This window comes from Heloderma suspectum, chromosome 6, assembly GCF_057233095.1.
Source record: "Heloderma suspectum isolate Gila_16-S chromosome 6, 16-S_ref, whole genome shotgun sequence".
Classification (NCBI taxonomy): Eukaryota; Metazoa; Chordata; class Lepidosauria; order Squamata; family Helodermatidae; genus Heloderma; species Heloderma suspectum.
In genome coordinates, this window is record NC_139463.1 from 6,585,202 (window position 1) to 6,609,846 (window position 24,645).

Here is a 24,645-nt window from a genome sequence, read left to right on the forward strand (position 1 = left end):
GAAGGAAAATCTTTTTCTTCCTTTTAAAAAAAAATCTGGTTAACAAGTATTACCAGATCTGGGTCTGGATTTCCTCTTGGTAAACTCCCTAGGGACTGGACTACGGGAATGGCAGCATTTGTCCAAGGGTTGATTTGAGCCCCAATGACTGGACCCATCTCTCCTGTGATGGGATCAATGGTTCTGAAGCCAACCGCAAGCGGTGCCAGACCTACAAGTGGCCAAAGGAGAACATTTGTTTTTATTCACTGAAGGCAAGATATCCCTGTACCAAGGTAGAACCCATACCACTGTGAAAAGTGTGGGGTTATTTGAGAAGAAAGGAACCCCACTAATCCAGCCTTCCCCAACCCACTGCCCTCCAGATATTTTGGACTAACTCCCATAATTGCCAGCCAGCATGGCCATTGGCCATGCTGGCTGGGAATTATCGGAGTTGCTATCCAACACATCTAGAGGGCAGCGGGTTGGGGAAGGCTGCACTAATCACAGCACCCCTGTTAAAGTTCCTGGTTTCCACCGACCTCCTTCCAGGCTGACATTTGAACCACAAAGGGTCCCAACTTGAGACCACCTATATCCTTTTCCCACACTCACCATCTCCCCTATCAGGCAGTCATGTCAGTAGGAAAAATCCCCTGTAGCCACACCCATTTAGCATCCATTCTCTCCCATCTTTGGCCATGCCCCTTCTTTTAACCCCCCCCCCCAGATGATACGACATAATGTTGTTTGATAATGTCAAGTGCCCTGCACATGCACAAAGTGCCTTTCCTTCACCACTGATCAACCTGTAGCCTGTACCAACATGCTCAGGATCTAACCGACATGACAGTGGCGTGAACTGAGTGTTTGAATGTGGGCTGTGGCTAGCAGTTATAAAGCAAGATTGGGGAGGTGGCGGGCAGAGGGATTAAAAGTGCAGAAGCTCTGAGCAGACAGGAGATTCTGAAAAATCCCTCTCACCCATGCCATTCCTCACACGCAGTCGCCCGCCCTCCACCCCTGCGCTGCCACTTTTCTCTTTGAGGGGCTTACAACCAGCCTCAGAGCTTGGCTGGGAGAAAAGTAGTTGGGGGAACAGGTTTAAGGAGGGAAAACAAGGTAAGGTGAGAGTCTAGCTCCCCTGCCCTCCCTTCTCCACATAGTACAGGGGTGAGGAATTGCCGGCCCAGGGGCCAAATTCAGCCCTCCTGGGAGTCCCAATCCAACCCTCCTTGGTTCCTCAAATGGCCACACCTCTTCCATTAGCTCCTTTCCTGGCTTCTGTGCACCCCCCCCTTCTAAAAGATGGAGAATGCCTCTTCTAAGTTTTAGCTACTGTCAGTAAGAGCTTTGAGCTACCAAATGCTGGTAGTTTTTGTGTTTTTGGCCTTGCCCCCTTTGCCTGCAGGGCCACCCACCTCTGGAATGAGGTCCCCAAGAGTTTATCTGGAACTGAATTCAGCTCTTGGGCTGAAAGAGGTTCCCCACCCCTGATGTAGTATCATCCCATGCTCAGCCTCCTAAGCCATGGCTTTGTCCCTGTCACATATCGTTATCAATTGATTGTATTTTTAATCTGTCCAATAACGAATGTTTTTTGGGTGGATAACAAATGGCTCAAATAATACAATACAATACAATACAATACAATACAATACAATATGAAATGACAAACAGCACAGGATATATAAGAATAGCCATAAAATTTCTAAAATGCTTGGGAGAAAAGAAAGGTCTGTGCCAGGCACCCAAAAAATAACAATGTAGGCACCAGGAGAGCCTCTTTGGGGAGGGCACTCCATGAATGGGGTGCCATCACTGAGAAGGCCCTCTCCCTTGTAGCCACCTGCCTAACTTCCTTTGGCAGGAGCACCCAGAGGAGAGCCTCTGAAGATGACCTAAGGCTGTAGGGTCACCATCAACAGTAGGTATGGCAGGGCACCTGCTGAGGGCCCACACCCCAGCAGGGGCCTGCTGACAAGAGTCCCCTGGAGTTGCTCCTCCTTTTCACCATTGCAACCTACTTGTTCCCCTGTCTCTTGCTCTGGCCCAGGCAACGGTGGTGGTGAGAAGGAGGGGCAGGAGATGCCATGGCCTGCTTGCTCACTGGGTCTCTGCCTTTCAAGCAAACAAGTGGGAACAATGATGGCAAGCAATAGCAGCTGGTGACAATGGTGGTGAGAAGATAGACTCACTGAGACAGGAAAACCACTGAGGATATCCAGAGGACCTTAAAACCTTGAGCTGGCACTGACCTAAGGATCCAAGCAGGACGAGATATTCCTTTCAATATCATTAGACCCTTACTATGAAGGGGCAGGGCTTCCTTCCAGGGGAAATGGCCTGGTAGCCTTGGTACCCTCTCCTCTAAACATTAAGCATACCATCCACCCCATAGCATTCTAAGAACACAGTAAAAACACAGAAACAGCCATCTGGAAAAACAACCAATGTATAGCGATAGGCCTCTCATATGGCAATAGTCCTCCATATCAGCGCTCAACTTCATGCCAATGACTGTAGGTCTGCTCACTTTCACCATGACCACTAGAAACAGAAGGTGCACAGCCCATCCTGGACCCTACCTTTCCCATCAGCGTCCTCTATCGTCCCAGCTAGCGGTATTGGCTGCCCTGTTTTCCAGTCACATTCCACACCTAAGATGGGTACCATCAAGTCAGAACCACCAGGATCCGGGATTTTCATCCCAAACACGGCAGGCATCCAAAGTTCTGTGCTGGGAAATTTGATCATCCCTAATTTTGGTTTAACAACAACAACAACAAAACAACAGAGTCAGAACTGTAACTGCAGCAAATGCCCATCACTTGTCAGGAGCGCCCTAGCTGCCTCTTGCAGTCCCCTCCAATAGCCAACTCAGGTCACAGACGACGAGGATTCTTTCCAAGGCTTTATTCCTTTATTCCTTTATGACTCTTTCAGATACTAATCACTAGTGACTAAGCAAGGAACAGCACTGGGGAAAGATAGCAGAGTAACCTAAGCTCCAGGTAAGGCAGTTGGTCCACATTTGAAGGGGAACCACGGGAAGACTCTGAACTCATGGGCTATGGAGAGATACACTCTCTTTCCCTTGGGTCCTTGGGACGCGACTGTTGTTTGAGTGCCAAACAAGCGGTACGCCTCCTTTCGGCACCCTCCGTCTGTTGTCGCTCCCTGCGTCTGCGCCAAGCGTCCAGCAAGCCCCCCTCCAGTGCTCTCTCACTGCCAGGGTCACTATCTATCCCAGGAATGCTGGCAGGAGGAATCTCTGCCAGCTGCTGTGCTTGTGAGAGATGAGCGAGCTCCTCTCCCACGGATTGCTGTTCCTCCTCAGAATCAGAACTGCTCTGGGGCTCTATGGGCTCAGTTTCCACCCTGACATCACTCTGGGTGCTTCCAGATGAGGCTTTTAAGGTGCAATCACCGTGCTCTGTTCACAGGAATGTGAAGGAGGTCCAGATGTCATTGTGAGGTACCCTCTTGTGTTTCCTTCTTCTGTCTTTTGTGTTACCACAAAAAAAAAAAATGTTAAGGAGGGAAAGATGAAATAGCTGCACAATGTCTTTTGTTTGATAGTGCTAGAAGCCTTCAGACTGGAAGCAACCTATGACAACAAGTGTGTGTGTGTGTGCGTGTGCGCGCACATGAGCACGTGCACATACGTATGGAGGATGAACTCAACTATTTACTTACATGGGAGAAAATAGAAGGGCAGGATTGCTCACCCCATAGAGGTAGGGTCTAAACTTACTTTCTCCCTCTGGTGACTGCTAACATTGAGAATCAAGTCCGCCCCAACTCCATAGCTCCCCCCCCCCGCTTAAACAAGGGGTGGAAAAGCTCAGGCCTGGGTGCCAAATCCAGCCATCCCAGGATCCCAATCCAGCCCTAAGGGGTTCCCCAGAAGGCCATGCACATGGCCCCAATCTCTTTCCTCCAACTGCCAATCGTTCTGTGGCTTTTGTGCAGTTTTCCCTACTCTAAAAGGTTGAAATGCCTCTCCTAAGGCTGAGTTGCTGGCAAAAGGAGCTTTAAGCTGCAATATGCTGTGTTTTTTATTTTTAGCCCCACCCCTTTTGCATTTGGCCCCACCCATCAGTGGAATGTGGCCCCTGAGAACATCTCTGAAATTAAATTCACCACTCGGGCTGAAAGAGGTTCAACAGCCCTGGCCTAAACCCACCCCTGGCTCTGTTTCTCAATGACCGCCCTAGAGCAGGGTGGGACACCCATCCCAAACTGCTTCTCCCCCTGTGGTGTTCCATTTACCCTTCTCCACATGCAACTGGAACCTTGGGGGCTGGGTGGGGGAGAGAAATCACAGTTTTGATTTACAGCATAAAAACGGCCAGCATGGCAGTGGTCAAGCATTTCCCCACTGCTGCCACCCCTCCACACAAAATTGCAGGCTTCTGGGGCTGCTTTTCATTCATCAAAAGAATTAGGGCATTATTACATTTGTGTGTAAGATATAGCTGGCCATTTGCTGGCTGCTTTTAGAGTGTGGCATTTTAACATGCCTGTTTTAATATGTTTATTTTAGTTTGCTTGATTGTCATTTAAACTTTTGTAAACTGCCCTGGGAACCTGTTGAAGGGCAGGGTATAAACCTGTTATTAATTCTCCCTCCACCTAGGGCCATATAACCTAGGCTGCCTAGGTCATATGGCCACTTATGTTCCATACCATCTGTGAAGCAACTGAGGTAAAACTGAGGTAAAAGGTTAACCTTTATGTTTTGTTTCAGTGACTAAGGGAGCAATCCTATGGCCGCTAGTCAGCAGCTAGACAGCCATAGGACATGTGGTTTTCCAGGAACTGACTTCAGAGCCTGTGCTCCAAGGTCAGTTCCTGGAGAACCTATTTTTCCTCCCTTTCGCAAATGGCCCCATGGTCCGTGCTTGCAAGATGGTGAAATTGGCTGTTTAGCCGCAAATGCAGGGCAGGAGAAGAGCGGAGGGAATGATCCCCTCCATGCTTCTCCTGCCCTGCATTGGCTAGGCAGTTGCCTTCAAGTTCAGAGGCGGCTGCCTATCTCCATAGGATTGTGCCCTAAAGGACTGAATGGGTTAACAGTAGAAGAAATATATATGCCTTTTACTCCAGTCTTGTGCCTGAGGAAAGGTATATTGTAAATGTGGTGGGGTGGTAAAATGGCAGTTACTATTACCACTGAGAGGGAAAAGAAGCCAGGTTTCTATCTTTGTATATGGGAAAGTCGGATCGAAATTGGTACCATCTGATTGGAGAATAACTGAACATTCTAAAGATGCCCATTGGTCCTAAGCTGAAACAGAGGTGATGGAATATTGGCCATACCAAAGCTGATTGGCTGGAGGGTTCTGACTGGAGCAAATATAAGGAGCTGTGGAGAGGTGCTTGAGGGGGTCTGTCAGGGGAGTCCTCAGGAGGGGTCTTCGTGAGAGGCTGGGAGCCTGAGGAAGACAAGAGTCAGGAAAAAGAGCAGCCACAAGACTGGAAAGCCAAGCTGAGAGCACATGAGAGCACCTGGGGCATATGGGCTACTTATGTTACATGCCAACTCTGAGTACATTTTCACGCAAACACCTACCCAGCTTAGCACCGGTGCTCTTGAGACTCAAAGCACGATCTCGTTGTTTCTCTAGGTTTCGTAGCCAGTACATCAAATAATCCAGCTTCCAGGAAAGGGCTGTTATCATGTCTTTTTCTGCAGCTTTGAGGGATTTCTGCTCATCTCCAGCACAGCACAGATCCTCGCAAAGGGTGTCTTTATACTCTCTTAGTGCTTTAGCCACATGGATTTGAGTTACAAGTAAGTTGGCTTCCAAGACTGCCTGGTAACCCCCTGCATGGGGGGCCATCTTGTCTTGCTGAAGGCAAACGCCTTGCATGCGAGCCACCTTCCCACTCAGTGGTTCAATAAAGGAATCCCCAACAAGCAGGAGACTCTCTGAGGGTCCCTGTAAGCCCCCCACTGGAACTACGTCACCTGCATTCAGAAAAAAGCAAGAAAGGGTTAATCCGGATATTCACTTTCCCATGTCAAGGCTTTACCTGAACAGGTCCTTTCATCTTAAGGTCTGATATATTTACCTCACAACTTGTTTCCAGTGCAATTCCCCCATGAGATAAGCAGCAAAATTTACCACAGGAGTCTACATTTAAATGTCCATCAAGTGAAATTGACCTCATACACTCTTTCTGTGGGGATTTTACTATGTCAATGTATCCATAGGCCCCATAAGTTTGCTTACTCCTGCACTCAAGGCTGGCTAGGGATCTTTGGTGCTGGATCTTGCCTGCAGACTACCTGCTGGATATTTTATTTTATCCACTTTGTGTGGTTTTTATCCTGTATGCCACCTTGAGAGGGTTCCAGAAATAATTTTAGATAGTTAGATAGACAGATAGGAAGATAGCATAGTGACATACGATGCTATTCTGACTGGCAGCCCTTCGGGGTCTCTGGCCGAGACAGAGATCGTACCCGTAATCACCTACCGGATCCCTTTTTAACTGGAGATATCAGAGACTGAATTCAGGACCTTCTGCATGCAAAGCATGCAGTGCAATGGTCCCCAGGGTGGCACCTGCAGGCACCATGGCACCCATGGGGGGCCTCCAATGGCGCTGCAAAGCTTTCCACTCCCTCCCACCTTGAAAAATTTATTTTTAGGGGGGGAAAAGAAAAATGTTACAGTGCTAGGTTCTTGTTCCTGTTCCTGAATGTGTTGCTGATCATCTGTTTAGCGGGTAGGAAGAGAAGGAAAGAGTTGCTTCCTGGCCCCACCCAATCTTCTTCTGTCCACACAGACTTTTCCCCCTTGTGCGCTCTCTCTCTCTCTCCCCCCACCCCACTCCCAGCTTCTAGCCTTGGTATTTCTCTCTGCTCAATCCCTTTCCTCGGTATTTCTCTCCCTTCCCTAGCTGCCTTCTTGCTCTCCCTTCCTAGCCCCTAGCCTTGCTCTTTCTCTCCCATTCACCTCTTTATCTTGCTGTTTCTGTCCACTCCCAGTTTTTAGCCTCACTATTTCTCTCCCCTCTATCCCTTTGCCTTGCTGTTTTCCCCTCCCTCCCACCTCTAGCCTCACTATTCCCCCCCCCCACATCTCTTTTGACTAGCCAGGTCCCAGGTGAAAAATGCTCAATGGACAGTCCTCTGTTTGAAGGCATCCAAGCTTGGTTTAAAGATAAAGAACTCTACAAAGGCAGAGCAGCACCCGTGAAGTTGCCCAGTCATTTCTAAATTTCCAGCTATACATATTTATTAGCATATGTAAATTTCATGCAGATCTGTGCCTTCTTTGTTGGTGATGCATTTCCTCTGGTGATGCATAAGAAGCCACCCTAAAAGCACGTGCCCTATCACTGAGCTACACTCTCCCCCCTCACACATTATCGTTCTTGCAAAAGTAAAACTGGATGAACCAGAACACAGCAGGGAACTGTTGCACCTACCTGAGTTATTATCCAAACTGACTCCAAGGATTGGAACAATTTTCCCTCCTGGTGCTCTCATAGGTCCCCCGATTTCAAGAGGAGTCACTGTTCCTGTTAGAGGATTCAGGTATGTCCCACCCAAGGACAGCTTTTGGCCAGTTTGGGGGTGAGTGGTAATGGCGAGTATTGGCACTTCTATCCCCGTAGCTGGATCTTGCATCAGGCCTCCCAGTTTAAATAGCTTCTCAGGTTGTAGAACTGGTAGGTTAGTCTTCACTGGTAGACCAGTGCTGGGACACACAGGATATGGAACATAGGAGAAGATGGGGACCTCCGAGTGATGGATCTCTCCTAAGAGGAACCAAAGGTGGTCTTAGATGGTATGAGAACGCATTCAGATGAAACATTCTGTTACTCCCAACAAAATAGACATGGTGAAATCACCTTGTGATAGTTCTGGCTTGGTCTACTCATGCAAGAGAAAGAGGCAGGAATGATGTGGCATAATGGGCTGTACCACTTCAGTCCCAGTTAGAAATCACTGCAAACAGAAAACTGGTGCAGCAGGGAGTAAAACTCTATCTCAGCTCTTTGCCAGAAGTGCTGGTTTTCTATTTGTGAGGAGGGGAACATTTAAAATGTGATCACCCACCCAAAGGTTGAAGTGGTACTGTGCTTTCTACCACTCGACACTCTACCACTCTGGTGCATGTGTAGAATGTTGCTCATGCTGGCTGGGGATTATGAGAGTTGTTGTCCAACACATCTGGAGGGCACTAGGTTGGGGAAGATTGCCTTACGAGAATGCACCAATCAGAGTAGATGGGCCAATGATGTGACCCAGTAGAGGGCAGCTTCTTATGCGGGTTGCCTTTGGCTTGGTGGGCTGCTGTGCAGGTCTGGTGAACAGTAATATGAAAACTGGGTCGCCTGTGCCTCAACATGGAACCAGCACAGAACCAGTCTGAGTACAGATCACATGTGATAGTTGAACATCAGTGAACCAACCCACCCAATAAGGCTGATCAATGCAGGTAAGAATGTAAGAAGAAGAGCCTGCTGGATCAGACCAAGAGTCCATCCAGTCCAGCATTCTGTTCACACAGTGGCCAACCAGCTGCCCATGGGAAACCCACAAGCAGGTCATGAGTGTAACAGTACCCTCCTGACTATGTTCCCCAACAACTGGTGTACATAGGCCTACTGCTGCTCATACTGGAGGTAGGTTATAGCTGTCAGGACTAGTAGCCATTAATAGCCTTATCCTCCATGAATTTGTCTAATCCCCTTTTTAACACTATCCAAATTGGAAGCCATCGCTACATCTTGTGGTAGTGAGTTCCATAGTTTAACTATGCACATTACTAAGAAGTACTTCCTTTTAGCTGTCCGCAATCTCCCACCAATCAGTTATAGGCAGAACCATGAAGTAGGGCTCTTACCAGATGCTAAATCAACCACAGGGATGAGCTTAGAGTTGATGGCATCGAAGCCAACATTCCCAGCTACTGGGAGCAATTTTCCGGTATCAGGATGGAGGAAGTGATCTGTGGGCACAGGCTTCATGGATTGGTTGGGCAACAGCATGACAACATCACTGTTGGGCATTATCAGTCCAGTGGTAGCATCCTGGTGCAGAGCATCATGTGCCTTCACAGAGCCATCTGGCTCTGAGGACAGAAAAAGAAACAAGAAATAAACACAGAGCTGTGATGCCTCTGAAATTTCAGGTCTGTATCTATACAACAGCCTAAAATCCCACATTTAAAATGAAGCTTTCTGCTTCCGTTTTAAATGCAGGATCATGATGGACTCCCTTGACACACGCGTCCTCCCCCACCTTTCCCCCTTATCTGAGTCTTCGATATCTTTCATCATACAGCCGCTAGAGGGGGCTGTGGTCTAGCTCCTCTTATTGTGCGATTTCCTCCTTTCATGAGGAACTCAAGCAGAACTCAAGCACTGTAATTTGATAGCTCAGTATCTCTGATCTTTTAAAAAAATGGAATAAAGGTCATTTAATGCAGGAGACACCCTGGAGGTTGATGACGTCATCTAAAGGCCCCGCAAACTTCCATGAGTAACCAGTCTCAATAGGAAGATTAAAAGCTCCATGTGAAGAAGTCCTGTATTAACTGGATTCAAAATCCAGTCTTTCATTCAGTTGATAGTCTGGAGGAGTGATTTGCTTGGGTGCACATGTATGAAAAAAGGACCTTAGCAGAAGTTGCTCTAGCTAATTTGCATTCATTTTTGCCATCTCTCCATTCCACACCTGTTTCATTTTCTCAAATATCTACCCCTTTAAAAAAACAACATCTATTTTGATCTCTTTCTAAGCATCATCAGGAGATAAGCACTGCTGCATCACTCCATTTGGTGCTTGCAATCTGATTGGCAGATTAGAATCACATGGTACTGCTTGCAGAAGGGGAGGCCAAGTAGGGAAAGAAAACCAAACTAAGGCCAAGCTTCGAACAGCCAATCATCTTAGTGCATTATTCAAATAATTCTTATGTGGATTTACCAATGTGCAATAGAGGGGCATACTAAGTTGTAGAAATTGGCAATTCGGGTTAGCAAAATAAATGTAGCTGCCTTTAAAGGACATTACTGTTATACTACTTCCAAACTGAGTATAGTATCTGTCTGTCTGTCTGTCTGTTTGTCTGTCTGTCTGTCTATCTATGCCGGGCAGATGTGCCCTTCCTAATGATGATAACATGAAGACAGACTGGAAAGCAAACTGTTTTAAAGAGTTTACATTTACCTACAAGTTCTCCCTTGGTGAGCAACCTGGTCTTCTCTTTGTTAAGAAGGTGAGCCCCTGTTCCTTCTCCTAGAACACCCCAGAGCATGAGCCTATGGCTCTCCTTTATGACTGTGCTGGACAACTGGTTGCTTGCAGCATCTAGGAGGCTTAATAACCTGAAACCATGATGATAGTGAGAAAAAATACAATAATAAATCTGTTTGAAGGCAACCGCTCTAGATAGGAAGGTTCTATGTGTACATAACAAAAACTCTCCACAAAAAAGCTGTGACTATCATGGTTTTGTTGCTCTAAACTTTACTATAGTATAAAGCAATAATACCCAGATTGTTAAAAGTACTGAGGGTCATTACTGACACTTAAATACTTGGGTTAGATCCATATATAAATATTGTATTTACTTAAGGATATATACATTTGATATTTGTTGCTAAGGGCCAATCCTATGCATGTTTCGACAGAAATAAGTCCTACAACTCCCAGCATCCCCCAGCCACTCATGCTGTCTGGGGCTGCTGGGAGTTGTAGGATCTATTTTTGGCTAAACATGCATAGGATTGCACTCTTAATTTCCTTTCTTTCATTGTTCCAGTTCAAGGATGGGAGTGGATAGAGCAACCATAGGTGGGAGTTCTGCTATCAGTACAGACTGAACTTTCTCACTCCTCCTGCAGGGCTACATTATTAGATCGTGTTCAGTTTACAGTGAAATTAAGATCAGCGTAACAATCAGCAAGACCATAATGCTGACAAGCTCTGGTTTGTTAGGAAGTATTGCTCTGACCTGTGATGGTCTGGTTTAGAGCCTGAGGCTAGGTCTTCTCCAGAAGAAAGCAAATCTGCCAGTGCCTCCGTCAACCTCTTCGCTTCCCGGAGAGCAGAATTAAATGCCACCCAGTGCTCTTCCTGGCTTCTCAGGTCCTGACTCAGTAAGTGGAGCTGTCTGCTCACACTTTCTTCATATTCTGCTGCCAGGTGCCTTCGGCGCAGGATCTCCCCCTCTGCCTGTTTGCAGATTAAATACAGATGTGGCCTGGGACCATGTAAAGTAGCAGTTAGAGGAACTCTAGGGGAAAGCGACTATGTTATACTTCAGTTCTTGGTTCTAAAGGAAGCAAAAGCCGAGTGTAGCCAAACGCGTACCCTGGATTTTAGAAAAGCTGATTTTAATAAACTCAGAACAATGATCAGTAAGGTCCCATGGCAAGCGACGCTAATGAGAAAAGGAGTCCAAGATGGGTGGGAGCTTTAAAAAAAAGAAATTTTCAAGGCACAATTACAGACAATTCCAACAAGAAGAAAAGGTGGAAGACAACAGAAGAAGCCAATGTGGCTTCACAAAAAGCTGAGAGATGACCTGAAAACAAAAAAGGACACATATAGGAAGTAGAAGGAAGGCCAAGCAACAAAGGAAGAGTACAGGCAGGTAGCACAGAATTGCAGGGATGGCGTCAGGAAGGCTAAAGCTGAGAACGAGCTGAGGTTAGCGAGGGATGCTAAAAGCAACAAAAAGGCTTTCTTCAGATACGTGCATAGTAAAAGACAGAGGAAAGAAATGGTGGTTCAGCTATTAAATAAGGATGGCAAAATGATAACAGATGCCAAAGAAAGGTGCTCAATTCTTACTTTGGCTCAGTCTTCTCCCAAAAGAGGGTCTATGACCCCCATGGCAAAGGCAAAGTACAGGCTGAAGGGGCAGGATTGCAGCTTGAGATCGATAGACATATGGTCAAGGAACACCTAATTACTATGAATGAGTTCAAATCTCCAGGGCCAGATGAACTGCACCCTAGAGTAATAAAGGAACTGGCAGAAGAACTCTCAGAACAACTGTCTATTCTCTTTGAGAAATCATGGAGGGTGGGTGAAGTGCCAGATGACTGGAGGAGGGCTAATGTTGTTCCTATCTTCAAAAATGGTAAAAAGGAGGAACCTGGGAACTACAGACCAGTCCGCCTGACATCAATCCCTGGGAACATTCTGGAGCAGATGATAAAGCAATCCATCTGAAAGCACCTTGAAAACAATGCATTGATTACTCAAAGCCAACATGGATTTGTCAAAAACAAATCCTGCTAGACAAATCTGATTGCATTTTTTGATCAGGTAACCTCCCTTGTGGACTGTGGGAATGCTGTGGACATCATATACCTCGACTTCAGCAAAGCTTTCAACAAAGTGCCCCATAAATTCCTGGTGAGCAAACTAGCTCAACTAGTGGGCTAGATGAAACAACGATCTGGTGGATCCACAGTTGGCTACAGAATTGGACTCCAAGAGTACTTATCAATGGGATCTTCTCCAACTGGGGAGAGGTAACAAGTGGGGTACTGCAGGGCTCAGTCCTGGGCCCAGTGCTTCTCAACATTTTTATTAATGACTTGGAGGAGGAGGTGCAGGGAATGCTGATCATATTTGCAGATGACACAAAATTGGGTGAGATAGCTAATACTTTGGAAGATAGAAACAAAATTCAACATGATCTTGATAGACTGGAGCGCTGGGCAGAAAACAACAGAATGGAATTGAATAGGGATAAATGCCAAGTTCTGCACCTAGGAAAAAGAAACCAAATGCACAGTTACAAGATGGGCATACGTGGCTCACCAACACTACAAGCAAGAAGGATCTTGGAACTGTTGTAAATCACAAGCTGAAGATGAGCCAACAATGTGATGTGGCTGCAAAACAGGCCAATGCTACTTTGGGCTGCATTAATAGAAGCATAGCTTCCAAATCCCAGGAAGTACTAGTTCCCCTCTACTCAGCACTGGTTAGGCTTCATCTGGAGTCCTGTGTCCAGTTCTGGGCACCACACTTTAAGAAGGATGCAGACAAGCTGGAGAGGGTTCAGAGGAGGGCAACAAAGATGATCAGGGGACTGGAAACAAAGCCCTATGAAGAGAGACTGAACTGGGCATGTTTAGCCTTGAGAAGAGAAGACTGAGGGGACATATGATAGCGCTCTTCAAGTACTTGAAAGGTTGTCACAGAGAGGAAGGCCAGGATCTCTTCTCCATCATCCCAGAGTACAGGACACGGAATAATGGGCTCAAGTTACAGCAAGCCAGATTCTGGCTGAACATCAGGAGAAACTTCCTGACTGTTAGAGCAATACGACAATGGAACCAATGCCCTAGGGAGGTAGTGGGCTGTCCCACATTGGAGGCATTCAAGATGAGGCTGGACAGCCATCTGTTAGGGATGCTCTGACTTGGATTCCTGCACTGAGCAGGGGGTTGGACTCAGTGGTGTTGTGGGCCCCTTCCAACCCTACTATTCTATGAATCTATGAAGCCTTTTCGTTCCATGTAAACTAGCCAGTTTCCAGGAACAGCAAGCTCAAACTGGTTTCAGCCCCACCCTGACATAAGAACATAAAAGGATCCATGCTGGATCAGACTAAGGGTCCATCTAGGCCAACATTCTGTTCACACAGTGGCCAACGAGCTACCTCAATGGAAGCCAACAAGTAAGACATGAGTGCAACAGCGCCATCCCACCCATGTTCCCTAGCAGCTGGTATACAGGCACATACTCTGATATTGAAGGTAGCATACAGGCATCAGGACTAGCCGCCATTTGTAGCTTTCTCCCCCAGGAATTTGTGTAACCCCTAGAAAGAGTTAGGTTTGAGGAAGAGAAGAAGGAAGCAATGCAAAGACAAAATGTGCTCTCTAAGGGTCCCTCCAATATCTGTGTTCCCTTTAATCCATTCTCCCACTCAGCCATCTCAACCTCTCATAAGTAATCCACCATTAGGGCACAACCCTATGCATGTTTAGACAGAAAAAGGTCCTACAGTTCCCTACCCTTATGTCAGAAGCATCCTCAGAGGCTCTTCACTGTGTTCCTCACCTGGAGCATGGGAAAAGGGCCTTTTTGATGGCAGCAGCACCCCGCCCCCAGAATGCTCTCCCCAAGAAGACTTGCTTGGTGCATACTCATTGCTTTTAAGAGGGCATTTTTATTTTTAATTCTCTCAGGCTGTTTAGTTTTTAGATGACCTTTTACATGTTTATTCTGCTGTTGTGAGTTTATATTTGATTTTTCTCTTTTATGCCCCTGGCTTGATTTTCTTGTTAAATTCTGTGCTTTTATTTGTTATTAGCTGCCCTGGGATTGCTAATGAGACCTAGAAATGGGCAGCCTTTGCATTCTTGAATAATAAAGAAATATATAGAGAAGAGGAGCTGCATTTGCTTGTCCATCATCATTGACAAGTACGACAAGGCTGCATATTGTCACCCTGCTTATTTAACTTATATGCAGAGTACATCATGAGAAATGCCGGGTTGGATGAATCAGAGGTCGGAATTAAGATTGCCGGGAGAATTATCAACAACCTCCGATATGCAGACGATACCACCCTAATGGCAGAAAGCGAAGAGGATCTCAAGAGCCTCTTGTTGAGGGTGAAAGAGGAGAGTGCAAAAGCTGGTTTGAAACTCAACATTAAAAAAACTAAGATCATGTCATCTGGCCCTATCACTTCCTGGCATATAGAAGGGGAAGAAATGGAAGCAGTGACAGATTTTATTTTCTTGGGCTCCAAGATCACCGCAGACGGTGACTGTAGCCATGAAATTAAAAGACGCTTGCTCCTTGGGAGGAAAGCTATGGCAAACCTAGACAGCATAGTAAGAAGCAGAGACATCACCTTGCCGACAAAGGTCCGTCTAATCAAAGCTATGGTTTTCCCAGTAGTAATGTATGGCTGTGAGAGCTGGACTATAAGGAAGGCTGAGCGCCGAAGAATTGATGCTTTCGAACTGTGGTGCTGGAGAAGACACTTACGAGTCCCCTGGACTGCAAGGAGGTCAAATCAGTCCATCCTAAAGGAAATCAGCCCTGAGTGCTCATTGGAAGGACAGATAATGAAGCTGAAGCTCAAATATTTTGGCCACCTAATGCGAAGAGAAAACTCCCTGGAAAAGACCCTGATGCTGGGAAAGACTGAAGGCAAAAGGAGAAGGGGACGGCAGAGGATGAGATGGCTAGATAGCATCACGGATGCAATGAATATGAACTTGAGCACGCTCCGGGAGAGAGCGCAGGACAGGAAGGCCTGGCGTGCTATGGTCCATGGGGTCACGAAGAGTCGGACACGACTGAACGACTGAACAACATCATTGCAACAAGGGCAATCCACAAATTAACACTTTCTTCATTGTTAATGAATGAAACTTGTTAATGAATGAAACAGTAACAAACTACACGCATGTTAATGAAACTTCAATACAGGAACCTTCTTGAGGACACTGAAGCAATTGTGAGTTGAGCTCATAAACAAAAGCTATGATCCATCATTTGGCCATCTTTAATATATTTCTTTGACAGTCGTAATGGTTTCAAAAGATAAATAGATCTGCCCTTGAGTCTCAGCAGAACAATTAACACATACCCCCACTGATTAATCAGTTTGCCTAAGCTGAACTGATCTGTCAATTAAATGGATTAAAGCTTGAAATGGATTAAAGCAGAAATCATTATAACTTCTAGCCCTCCAGGGATGAAGCAACCAAATGGCAGCCTCTTGGTATCCAACCAAATACGGAAGGAAGGTTTAAAGACCTAGCTTCTTGGGAGCATTGACGTAAATAGTTCAGAAATAGCGAGGAGGCACAGTCCACTTTGTGTTTCAGCTCCATCCTCATTTCACTGCTCTTACTCAGTGTGAACAATAAAGACATTCAGCCAGGAGTGGCCATCTGTAGACTGAGGTCTTAATGCGGCCCTCAGCCTAACTTCAAAGGCTCTCTGCATGCGATCAGCTCAGAACTCTGGTAAGAGCAATCTGCCCCTTCCCTGGCAGCCTGCTGCATGGGAAGGAAGAGGGAGAGACAGGAAAGTGGGGCAAAAAGAGAAAAGGAGTGATCCCACCCACTTTTGGATCTAGTGTGCCCACCATTGGCTTTGGCTCTATTCACCACTGACATGTGCCCCCCGCCCCACCTGACCAATTACCCACAAGGGAATGCAGTCCTTGACAGAAAAAAGGTTGCCCACCCCCGAGTTAAGGTGTTCTAGGGCTTTCCTTAATTTGAAGTAACTGATCATCTGCATGGGGCCTCTGATTCTTCCAGTCCTCTACCTGCTGTTTTGCTTTGGTGTAGTTCTCCATGAGGGCATCGTTGCAAGTTTCCACTCTGTCAGGGATGCACATCTTTGCTACCCAAAGATCTCTGAGGGAGGCTGCTTCATCCAGAAGTTTGCAGTACAAGATTTTTAGCTGCAAAGGAAATGAAAATGCACAGAATGACTAGGTTGCGTTTGTTGGTCCGGCATCAGTTGTATGGCTAAAGTTCACTGCGCATGTGACAATAATACATACATAATGTTTACAATTACATGCTAGATGACAGTCAAAAGGCAGGCAGAACAGAGGAAGAGGGGGCAGCATCCTTTAAAGGGGGTGGGTGGGGAACCATGTGGCCCACACCCCTCCCCTTCTCACCCTGCTTCCTCCCCTCCACACACCCCACCCCGCACAGTAATTTGGCTTCGTTTAACAAAGCTTCCATTGGTGTCAACCAGAGGGGGCTCTATATTTGGGGCAAATGGGGCAGTGACCCCCTGCCTTTTCCCAACCCACTTGTGGCAGAGAGATCCCTCACAACCAGGTACATTTGCCTCAATGCTTGCAAGTCCCACATGTGGTCTTCTCCTGGACTCCTCTGGCAATCCCAGTAGGATGTCAAGCATCTGCCCTGTCCTCTGCCCCACCAGCCCCAATGGGCACTAGCTGCCACTGGTGTCAACAGAAGCTCTTTCTAAAGCCAGGGGAGGGAATGGTTAACCCTCCCCATGAACAACAACCTCCCCCTGAAAATCACTCCCTGCACAACAATTAGCTTTGAAAAAAGGCTCCCATTACCCACCATGAGAGGATTTTTTGAAAGTCTAAATGTTGCCTGGGGGGCAATTTTGGGAGGTGTTTGCAGCTAAGGAAGGAAAAGTTAACTTGCCCCTCATGTGTGTTGCAACCCCCTGAACATGACACCCCCCCCCCATGACTGATGACTCAGTTTCAGGAGGGCTGTGATTCCATTCAGGGTTTTACTTTTGTTGTTGTTGTTCAGTCGTTCAGTCGTGTCCGACTCTTCGTGACCCCATGGACCATAGCACACCAGGCCTCCCTGTCCTCCGCTCTCTCCCGCAGTGTGCTCAAGTCCATATTCATTGCAGCGGTGATGCTACCTAGCCATCTCATCCTCTGCTGTCCCCTTCTCCTTTTGCCTTCAATCTTTCCCAGCATCAGGGTCTTGTCCAGGGAGTTTTCTCTTTGCATTAGGTGGCCAAAATATTTGAGCTTCAGCTTCAGTCTCTGTCCTTCCAATGAGCAGTCAGGGTTGATTTCCTTTAGGATGGACTGATTGGACCTCCTTGCAGTCCCGGGGACTCGTAAGTGTCTTCTCCAGCACCACAGTTCAAAAGCATCAATTCTTCGGTGCTCAGCCTTCCTTATAGTCCAGCTCTCACAGCTACGTTGCTACTGGGAAAACCATAGCTTTGATTAGACGGACCTTTGTCGGCAAGGTGATGTCTCTGCTTCTTACTATGCTGTCTAGGTTTGTCATAGCTTTCCTCCCAAGGAGCAAGCATCTTTTAATTTCATGGCTACAGTCACCGTCTGCGGTGATCTTGGAGCCCAAGAAAATAAAATCTGTCACTGCTTCCATTTCTTCCCCTTCTATATGCCAGGAAGTGATGAGGCCAGATGCATTGATCTTAGTTTTTTGAATGTTGAGTTTCAAACCAGCTTTTGCATTCTCCTCTTTCACCCTCAACAAGAGGCTCTTTAGATCCTCTTCGCTTTCTGCCATTGGGGTGGTATCGTCTGCATATCTGAGGTTGTTGATAATTCTCCCGGCAATCTTAATTCTGATCTGTGATTCATCCAACCCGGCATTTCTCATGATGTACTCTGCATATAAATTAAATAAGCAGGGTGACAATATACAGCCTTATTGTACTCCTTTCCCAATTTTGAACCACTCGGTTGTTCCATGTCCGGTTCTTACTGTTGCTTCTTGACCCTCGTACAGGTTTCTCAGGAGACAGGTAAGGTGGTCTGGTACTCCCATCTCTTTCAGAATTTGCCACAGTTTGTTGTGATACTCACCACCAGCCAAAACTCTAATGGTGCTATGCAGGGTGCTGAACCCAGTTTGAGGATAGAGTTCAGCACCTTGGATAGCACCTTTCAGGGCCTTGGATAGCACCATTAGCGTTTTGGCTGGTGGTAACTAAAACTCTGAATGGAATCCCAGCCCCTTCGGAACTGGAGTCACCAACACACCCCCCCCCCCGCCGCAATTAGGTTTGAGGCTTTTTTCATGCCTAATTACCATGCAGGGTGTGAAAGAGAATATATGTGTGTGTGTGTGAATCAATGGGTGTTTTACGTGTGAGAATAGATGGGTGTGTTCTGTACAGAAGTGTATGTATAGGTGTGTCTGTGTATCGCATGTATGAGAGAGAATGTGGGATGACCCCACTCAGTTTTTCCATTGCTGCCACCCAGGGATGTCAGACAAATCTGCAATGGATTCAGATGAGTTTGGATTTCTATGACTCTGACCTATGAATTTCGCAGCTTTTTCTGAGCCACTCAGGTTCCGCAGACTTGCGGACCAGTTTTTCACTTTTGGGGGGATTTGTGCTAATTCACAGTAACTAATGCACATTAGCACAAATGCAACTTAGTGCAAGTAGAACTAGATTCTGGTTTTAAAAAATCCGATTCTGTCAGTGAGTGGATGATGAAATGAAAGATGCCCCAAAATCTGCAAAAGACAGATGGAATTGATTTAACTAAATGCATACATCCCTACCACCATCCGCTGCTGGTGAGTGGCCCCCAGAAGGTTAGCCAAGAGGGAATATGGCCCTTGGGCTGAAAGGGTTCCTTGCCCCTACTTTAAAATATCCGAGGAGACTTAAAATATACCCTACAGCTCTGAGACGTCATGAACCAGGAATACCAGAGGAAGGCCCAAATGTCTTATTTCCTGAACAGCCATGGCAGTTTGCAAGCAGGAGCTGTCCTGATTGGGACTACACTGTAGTGCCATTACTGCAGATGGCCAGAGACTGGTACTGCAACTCCCAGCTCTGCAAGGCTCAGGTGACCAAAGGAACCAGCAGCATCCCATCCCATCTGGCTCTGCAAAGCTCCTGCCACAGGTAAAGGTTGAGCTGCTCGCATGTCCCTGGTTGCCTGTAGTTGCTGAACCATCCTCTTGCCTCCAGGGTACCAGCTCTGGCAACCCATTCTAAATAAGCTTCATTGGAAATAAGGTTGGAAATAATCCCTAGGTACCTCTTCCTTGAATTGGCTCAATTTGGCAGTAACTGCCATAGACTGGGTCACCAGAATTTCAAAGAAGACATTGGTGTTGAATGAGTCCAGGTCTAGCTGTTCTTCGGAGTCCCATATTTCACACTTACCTAGGAAGAGAGCTAAAGTGAATGCTTGATTACTAGTATAAATAGGCACAGAATAGGAGTAATGACTACACAGTAAGAATAGTAATAGGGAAACATGGCAGTGTGGGGAAGAAGAAGGTACAACAACCATCATTTCATATGGAATACATACATTTAACAATATAAATTAAATCTTGTTAATATGTTTACTTGGACATGTCCCAATAGCAGATAAACATGGTTTCAACCTGGCTATAAAGTAGATTACTATCCCCATTCCACAGTCAGGAAACAGAGGCTGTAGTGATTTGGATAAAAAAAAAAGCCATCCATAAGAACATAAGAAGACTGATGCTGGATCAGACTAAAGTCCATCTTGTCCAGCAGCATTCTGTTCACACAGTGGCCAACCAGCTATCGATGAGAATCTCACAAGGAGAATATGAGTGCAACAGCATCCTCCTGCCCATGTTCCCCAGCAACTGGTGTACAGAGGCATACTGCCTCTGATACTGAAGGTAGCATATAGCCATCAGGACTAGTAGCCATTAATTGCTTTATCTTCCATGAATTTGTCCAACCCCCTTTTAAAGCCTTCCAAACTGGTGGCCATCTCTACACCTTGTGGTAGTGAATTCCATCATTTAACTATGCACTTTGTGAATAAGTACTTCCTTTTATCTGTCCTGAATTTCCCACTAACTAGCTTCATGGAATGACCCATTCTATTATTGTGAGAGAGTGAGAAAAATGTCTCCCTATCCACTTTCTCCACACAATGCATAATTTTGTACACTTCTAACCAAGAATGGTGGAGAAATCTGCCATGGACTCCAATGAGGCTGGATTCTTTGGAATCCAGCCCCCCGTAGTCTGTGGCAGAACAGACAACCCCCCCGCCACCCCCCGAAATCCCCCCAGGATGGGACCTACCTGGTGGCGGCTGGTCAGGGTCGCCGTCTTTGTTCTGCAGCCATCAGCTGCCGGGCTGCGGAACAAAATGGCATTGGGAATAGCGGACGCCATTTGCGTCCCTGCCCTTGGCCATGATTGGCTACATAAATATTTATGTAGCCAATTATGGCCAAGGGCAGGGACGCAAATGGCATCCCCTATGCTCGACGCCATTTGCAGCTGCAGCCTGGCAGCGGACGGAAGTCTGGCTGTGGGCGGCCGCAGCCGGCGGCTCCGTGGAGTTGCCACGGAGTGGAGCCAGCCAGGCAGGATTCCGGGGGGAGGGACGGATCGCCTCCCCTCCCCCGTGGACGCCTGGACAGAATGGTTAGTGGGTTTCGTACACCCCTACTTCTAACATATACCCCTTCATTGCCCTTTTTCTAAGCTAAACATTCCCAGACATTGTAACCTTTCCCCATAGAAGAACTGGCTGGGAAATGCTGAGAGTTGTAGGACTTTTCCCTGTCTAAACATGCATAGGATTGTGCCCTTACTTGCCCTTTTCTGCATTTTTTTCCAACTCTACAATATCCAATGAACATTTGGCTAGGATGGGTTTGGAATCTGGGTCTTCCTGGTTAACAACAACAGCAAATTAGTCATTGGATCACACTGGCTTTAAGATCCGTTAAGGTCTATTGAGATCCTTCTCAACAGACCTCCTATGGTCTAAATTAATTTAAATGTGAGTTGGCAACAAGGAGAGAATTTACGATGCATCTTGTGAAGCAGCATTTTCCAGTGGGAGCATCCATCAAATATGATTCCGTTCCTTGTCTACATGCAATGTCTTTATCATGTCCTTTTTTATTTCTTTTTTGATTATACCTTCTCTCTTCTCCACATGGCTGGAATTCTTCTCCAGACTACCTGCTTTCTGCATCCCAGGGTGATATTTTCTGATTGTAATGACCTTTGCTTCTCTGGAAGAATATTTATCTAGATCATATTTCAGCTGCAGCTTTCGGAAGGAAGGGTGGGGACTTCCTTTCCTGGACCAGCCAAAGGCTCGACAAAGAATCTGCAAAATTTAAGGCCAAAGGGTTTACAGGTGTGGGAACATTTCCATTTTTCCAGGGAAAGCTTTGCATGCACGCATGCAGAAAATTGAGGCTGTTGTTTTCTTTTTGTTTACTCACAGTCAGTAGCAGGCAGACTATGAGGAGAAAGATGAGTCCTATTACTATTCCTAGAATTGCTTGCCAATCGGGTTTCAGAACAACGTCCGGGATCCTTGCAATACCCACTTGTACAACATGCCTAGGAGTCGTTGGGAAGAAAGGGCCCTCCTCATAGCATTGCCCACCGTATGGCATGACTCTGACGTACTTCACAAAACAAACGTACAGACACAGAAAACCCAGGTCAGGGGCACATCCAATAACAGCAGTGATAGAAAGGCAAACTCATACAATTTCAAAGGGCAAAACTAGATGTGCCAGTTAAATGCACCTTTGCAGGGTCTTTTAAAATGCAAATTGCATCCACTGAGCAAAGGGGTGATAATTAATGGGATCAAGGCAGGAGAAATGTTCCATTGGTGCCAACTGGAGTTTTCCTTCCAAGACCAATTGCATCATCAGGACTGCAGCAGACAAGGAAAGGGTTAAATCCCCCCCTCCCCCATGCCTGCAGGGGTGCTAACTGCTGATGGGCAACTCCAAGGCCTCTGCTCTCCTGTACCTTTGAATTGGACTTGGATTGGGCAACCAGTTTAAAATAGAGGACTGTCCTCAGAGAACTTCCCTCTGTAAAGTAGGTCACGTGGTCACCCTAACAGATGGTGCTAAACAAACAAACAAACAAACAAACTCTGTTTGATTTAATTCAAATAGCAACGAGAGCCTGGGACCACCCAAGATTAGACCAGTGGCTAGCTCACTGTTCCTCCCTAATTGTGTTTGCTGAGTGCCAAATGGAAGCAAGCTCTTTCCCTTGAACCATCTCCTAGACTAGGACAGGTAGGAGAAAAGCATGATGGCTAAAATGCTGTCTATAGACCTGGGTTGCAGAACCTCTTGCAGCCCAAGGGCTGAACTCCATTTCAGCAGGCCAAAGTGAAAAGTGATGGGCTGAAGGCTTATTTTTAGCTTAAAGCTTTTACTGCCAGTAACCCAAGCTTGGGAGAGGCATTTCAACCTTATAGAATGGGGGGGAAAACTTCACAAAAGCTGGGAAACCACCAAACTGTTGGTGGTTGGGGAAAAGTCAGTGAGGCCAGGGAAAGGGGACAAACCTTCCTGAACCCTCCACCCTTCAGGTAGTCCTTGCAAAGGGGCTCTCCACCCAAAGTTAAGAACATGGGTGACTGGGAAGAGAGGGCCTGTTTGGTCATGGCTTCTCCAGGGAAGCTCACCTGGCACCAATTGTGTTGTTCTTTTGGTGCCAGGCGAACACTTTTTTTTTAATTTGCCCAGGCATCTCAGTATGCTTCATCACTCATTTTAATTTTGTGACACAGCCCTACCAGATTTTATTGCTTTTTTATGGCTGCTGTTTCTGTGCTTTGATTTTCATGTTTTTATGCCATTTTATTGTGATTTTTTTAATGATTGTACTCTGCCCCAGGAGTTTTATACTGACAAGAGGTCTAGAGATTATGTAAAGAAAGAAATGAATAAATAAAAGGTTGAACAAGGTGCCCATCCCTGTCATAAGACATGATACACCCCCCATTGCAGAGCACTATTATCAGAGTGCATTGGAAACCCGACTTTGTAAGCAAACATGCCATGACATGAAACAAACCATTCTTTTGTGCTGGTTGCTACTTAGCCTCAGGACGTAAGTTCCAGGATCATGGAACTGGTAAAAGAAGAGGAAAAAGCTGGAGAAGCTGGAGGCCAATGTAGCTTCCTCGGCTAGGCTGCGGAAACCTCCCCAGTCAAACTCACGGTTTGTGTTGTAAAGGTTGTTTCTACGAACAGAGATACACGATGAAACAGTTGGCTGCCCGTACGGTCTTAAATTCTAGAAAGGGAACTTGTATTTTTATTTCCACTTCCCTCATTAGTATGATGAACAAGACAGTGAATGCAAAATTAAGCAAAACATATCAAGAATTAGAAGCCCAAGATGGTTTCACATGTGAGGGCTGGGCGTCGTTTTTCAAAGGAAGTTGCTGCCCTCCAACGCACAATTAATTGGCCACAGATCAAGGAAATAGGGCTGTATTCTGTGTTGACAGTAACTCTACTGCATGTATTTATTACTATCCAGGGAGAAAATGGATCAAGACGGCAATCAGGTGGTAGGATGTTGTTGTTAACCACCCAGGAAATATGTGATGTAATTGCCTATGTTCACCCACTATCCGAGTGCCATCTTGTACAAACATTTGCTTTTTAAACTCTCCATGGGTGAATGCCAACAGTGTAAGTAAATTTACTCACTGTTGATGCTTGAGAAGAGCAAATTGGTGATGAAATTCTCATGAAAGTGTCACAAAGGAATGTAAAGGTGTCTACCACAAGGCATGCATCCTAACATCCAACCAGATGAGAACTGTAGCAGTTATGAGAAAAGTGCGTAGTGTTGAAAGGGAACATAAGAATACAAGAAGAGTACATACGTGCACACACTCACACACATACACACACACACACACACACACAAACATACCGAGCTCCTGCCAGACCTCCAAATAGCAGTTTGGCAGACTGGTAGAAGCCCAAAACTCTAGGGCAGTGCTTCCAGTGGGGCAGTGGAGGCAAGAGGGAGCACATGGTAAGTTGCACATGCTCTGGGCCACATGTTGCCTACCCCAGCTTAAAGCACTCCTGACCAATCCCTGCCCAGTCTTTCCACAAAATCCTCTCAGAAAGCAGATTCTGGGGCTTCCCTGGACAGTTTATTTGTTTATATATTTATTATCGCGCCTTTCCGCCCCAAATGATGGAAAGTTGCTCTGTTGCTGATCTGCCCTTAGTAACTAAGATATGTCAAATAATCAGCTAGATGCATTTGAATATGAAATGTTGTGATCTACAAACAATCTCACATGTATAGTGCAAGAGCATACCTGTGTCTGATGAATGTGATCTGCATGTCATTCTTGAACTATGGGGACGGTG

At 46.2% G+C, this 24,645-nt stretch overlaps 1 protein-coding gene across 1 annotated transcript in view; it reads right to left on the minus strand.

The window, feature by feature from the left end:
• The window catches only part of LOC146340422 (uncharacterized), an 86,320-nt gene that overhangs the window by 36,856 nt on the left and 24,819 nt on the right, over positions 1 to 24,645 (minus strand). The window contains exons 15-26 of the mRNA XM_084807229.1: positions 23,321 to 23,489; positions 21,712 to 21,900; positions 21,443 to 21,593; positions 19,509 to 19,636; positions 16,278 to 16,415; positions 10,968 to 11,188; positions 10,181 to 10,338; positions 8,853 to 9,080; positions 7,429 to 7,761; positions 5,561 to 5,959; positions 2,571 to 2,741; positions 54 to 211 (exon numbers count right to left, since the gene is read on the minus strand). Of these exons, the coding sequence (XP_084663355.1) occupies positions 54 to 211; positions 2,571 to 2,741; positions 5,561 to 5,959; positions 7,429 to 7,761; positions 8,853 to 9,080; positions 10,181 to 10,338; positions 10,968 to 11,188; positions 16,278 to 16,415; positions 19,509 to 19,636; positions 21,443 to 21,593; positions 21,712 to 21,900; positions 23,321 to 23,489 (2,443 nt within the window). The remainder of the gene's footprint in view (positions 1 to 53; positions 212 to 2,570; positions 2,742 to 5,560; positions 5,960 to 7,428; positions 7,762 to 8,852; positions 9,081 to 10,180; positions 10,339 to 10,967; positions 11,189 to 16,277; positions 16,416 to 19,508; positions 19,637 to 21,442; positions 21,594 to 21,711; positions 21,901 to 23,320; positions 23,490 to 24,645) is intronic.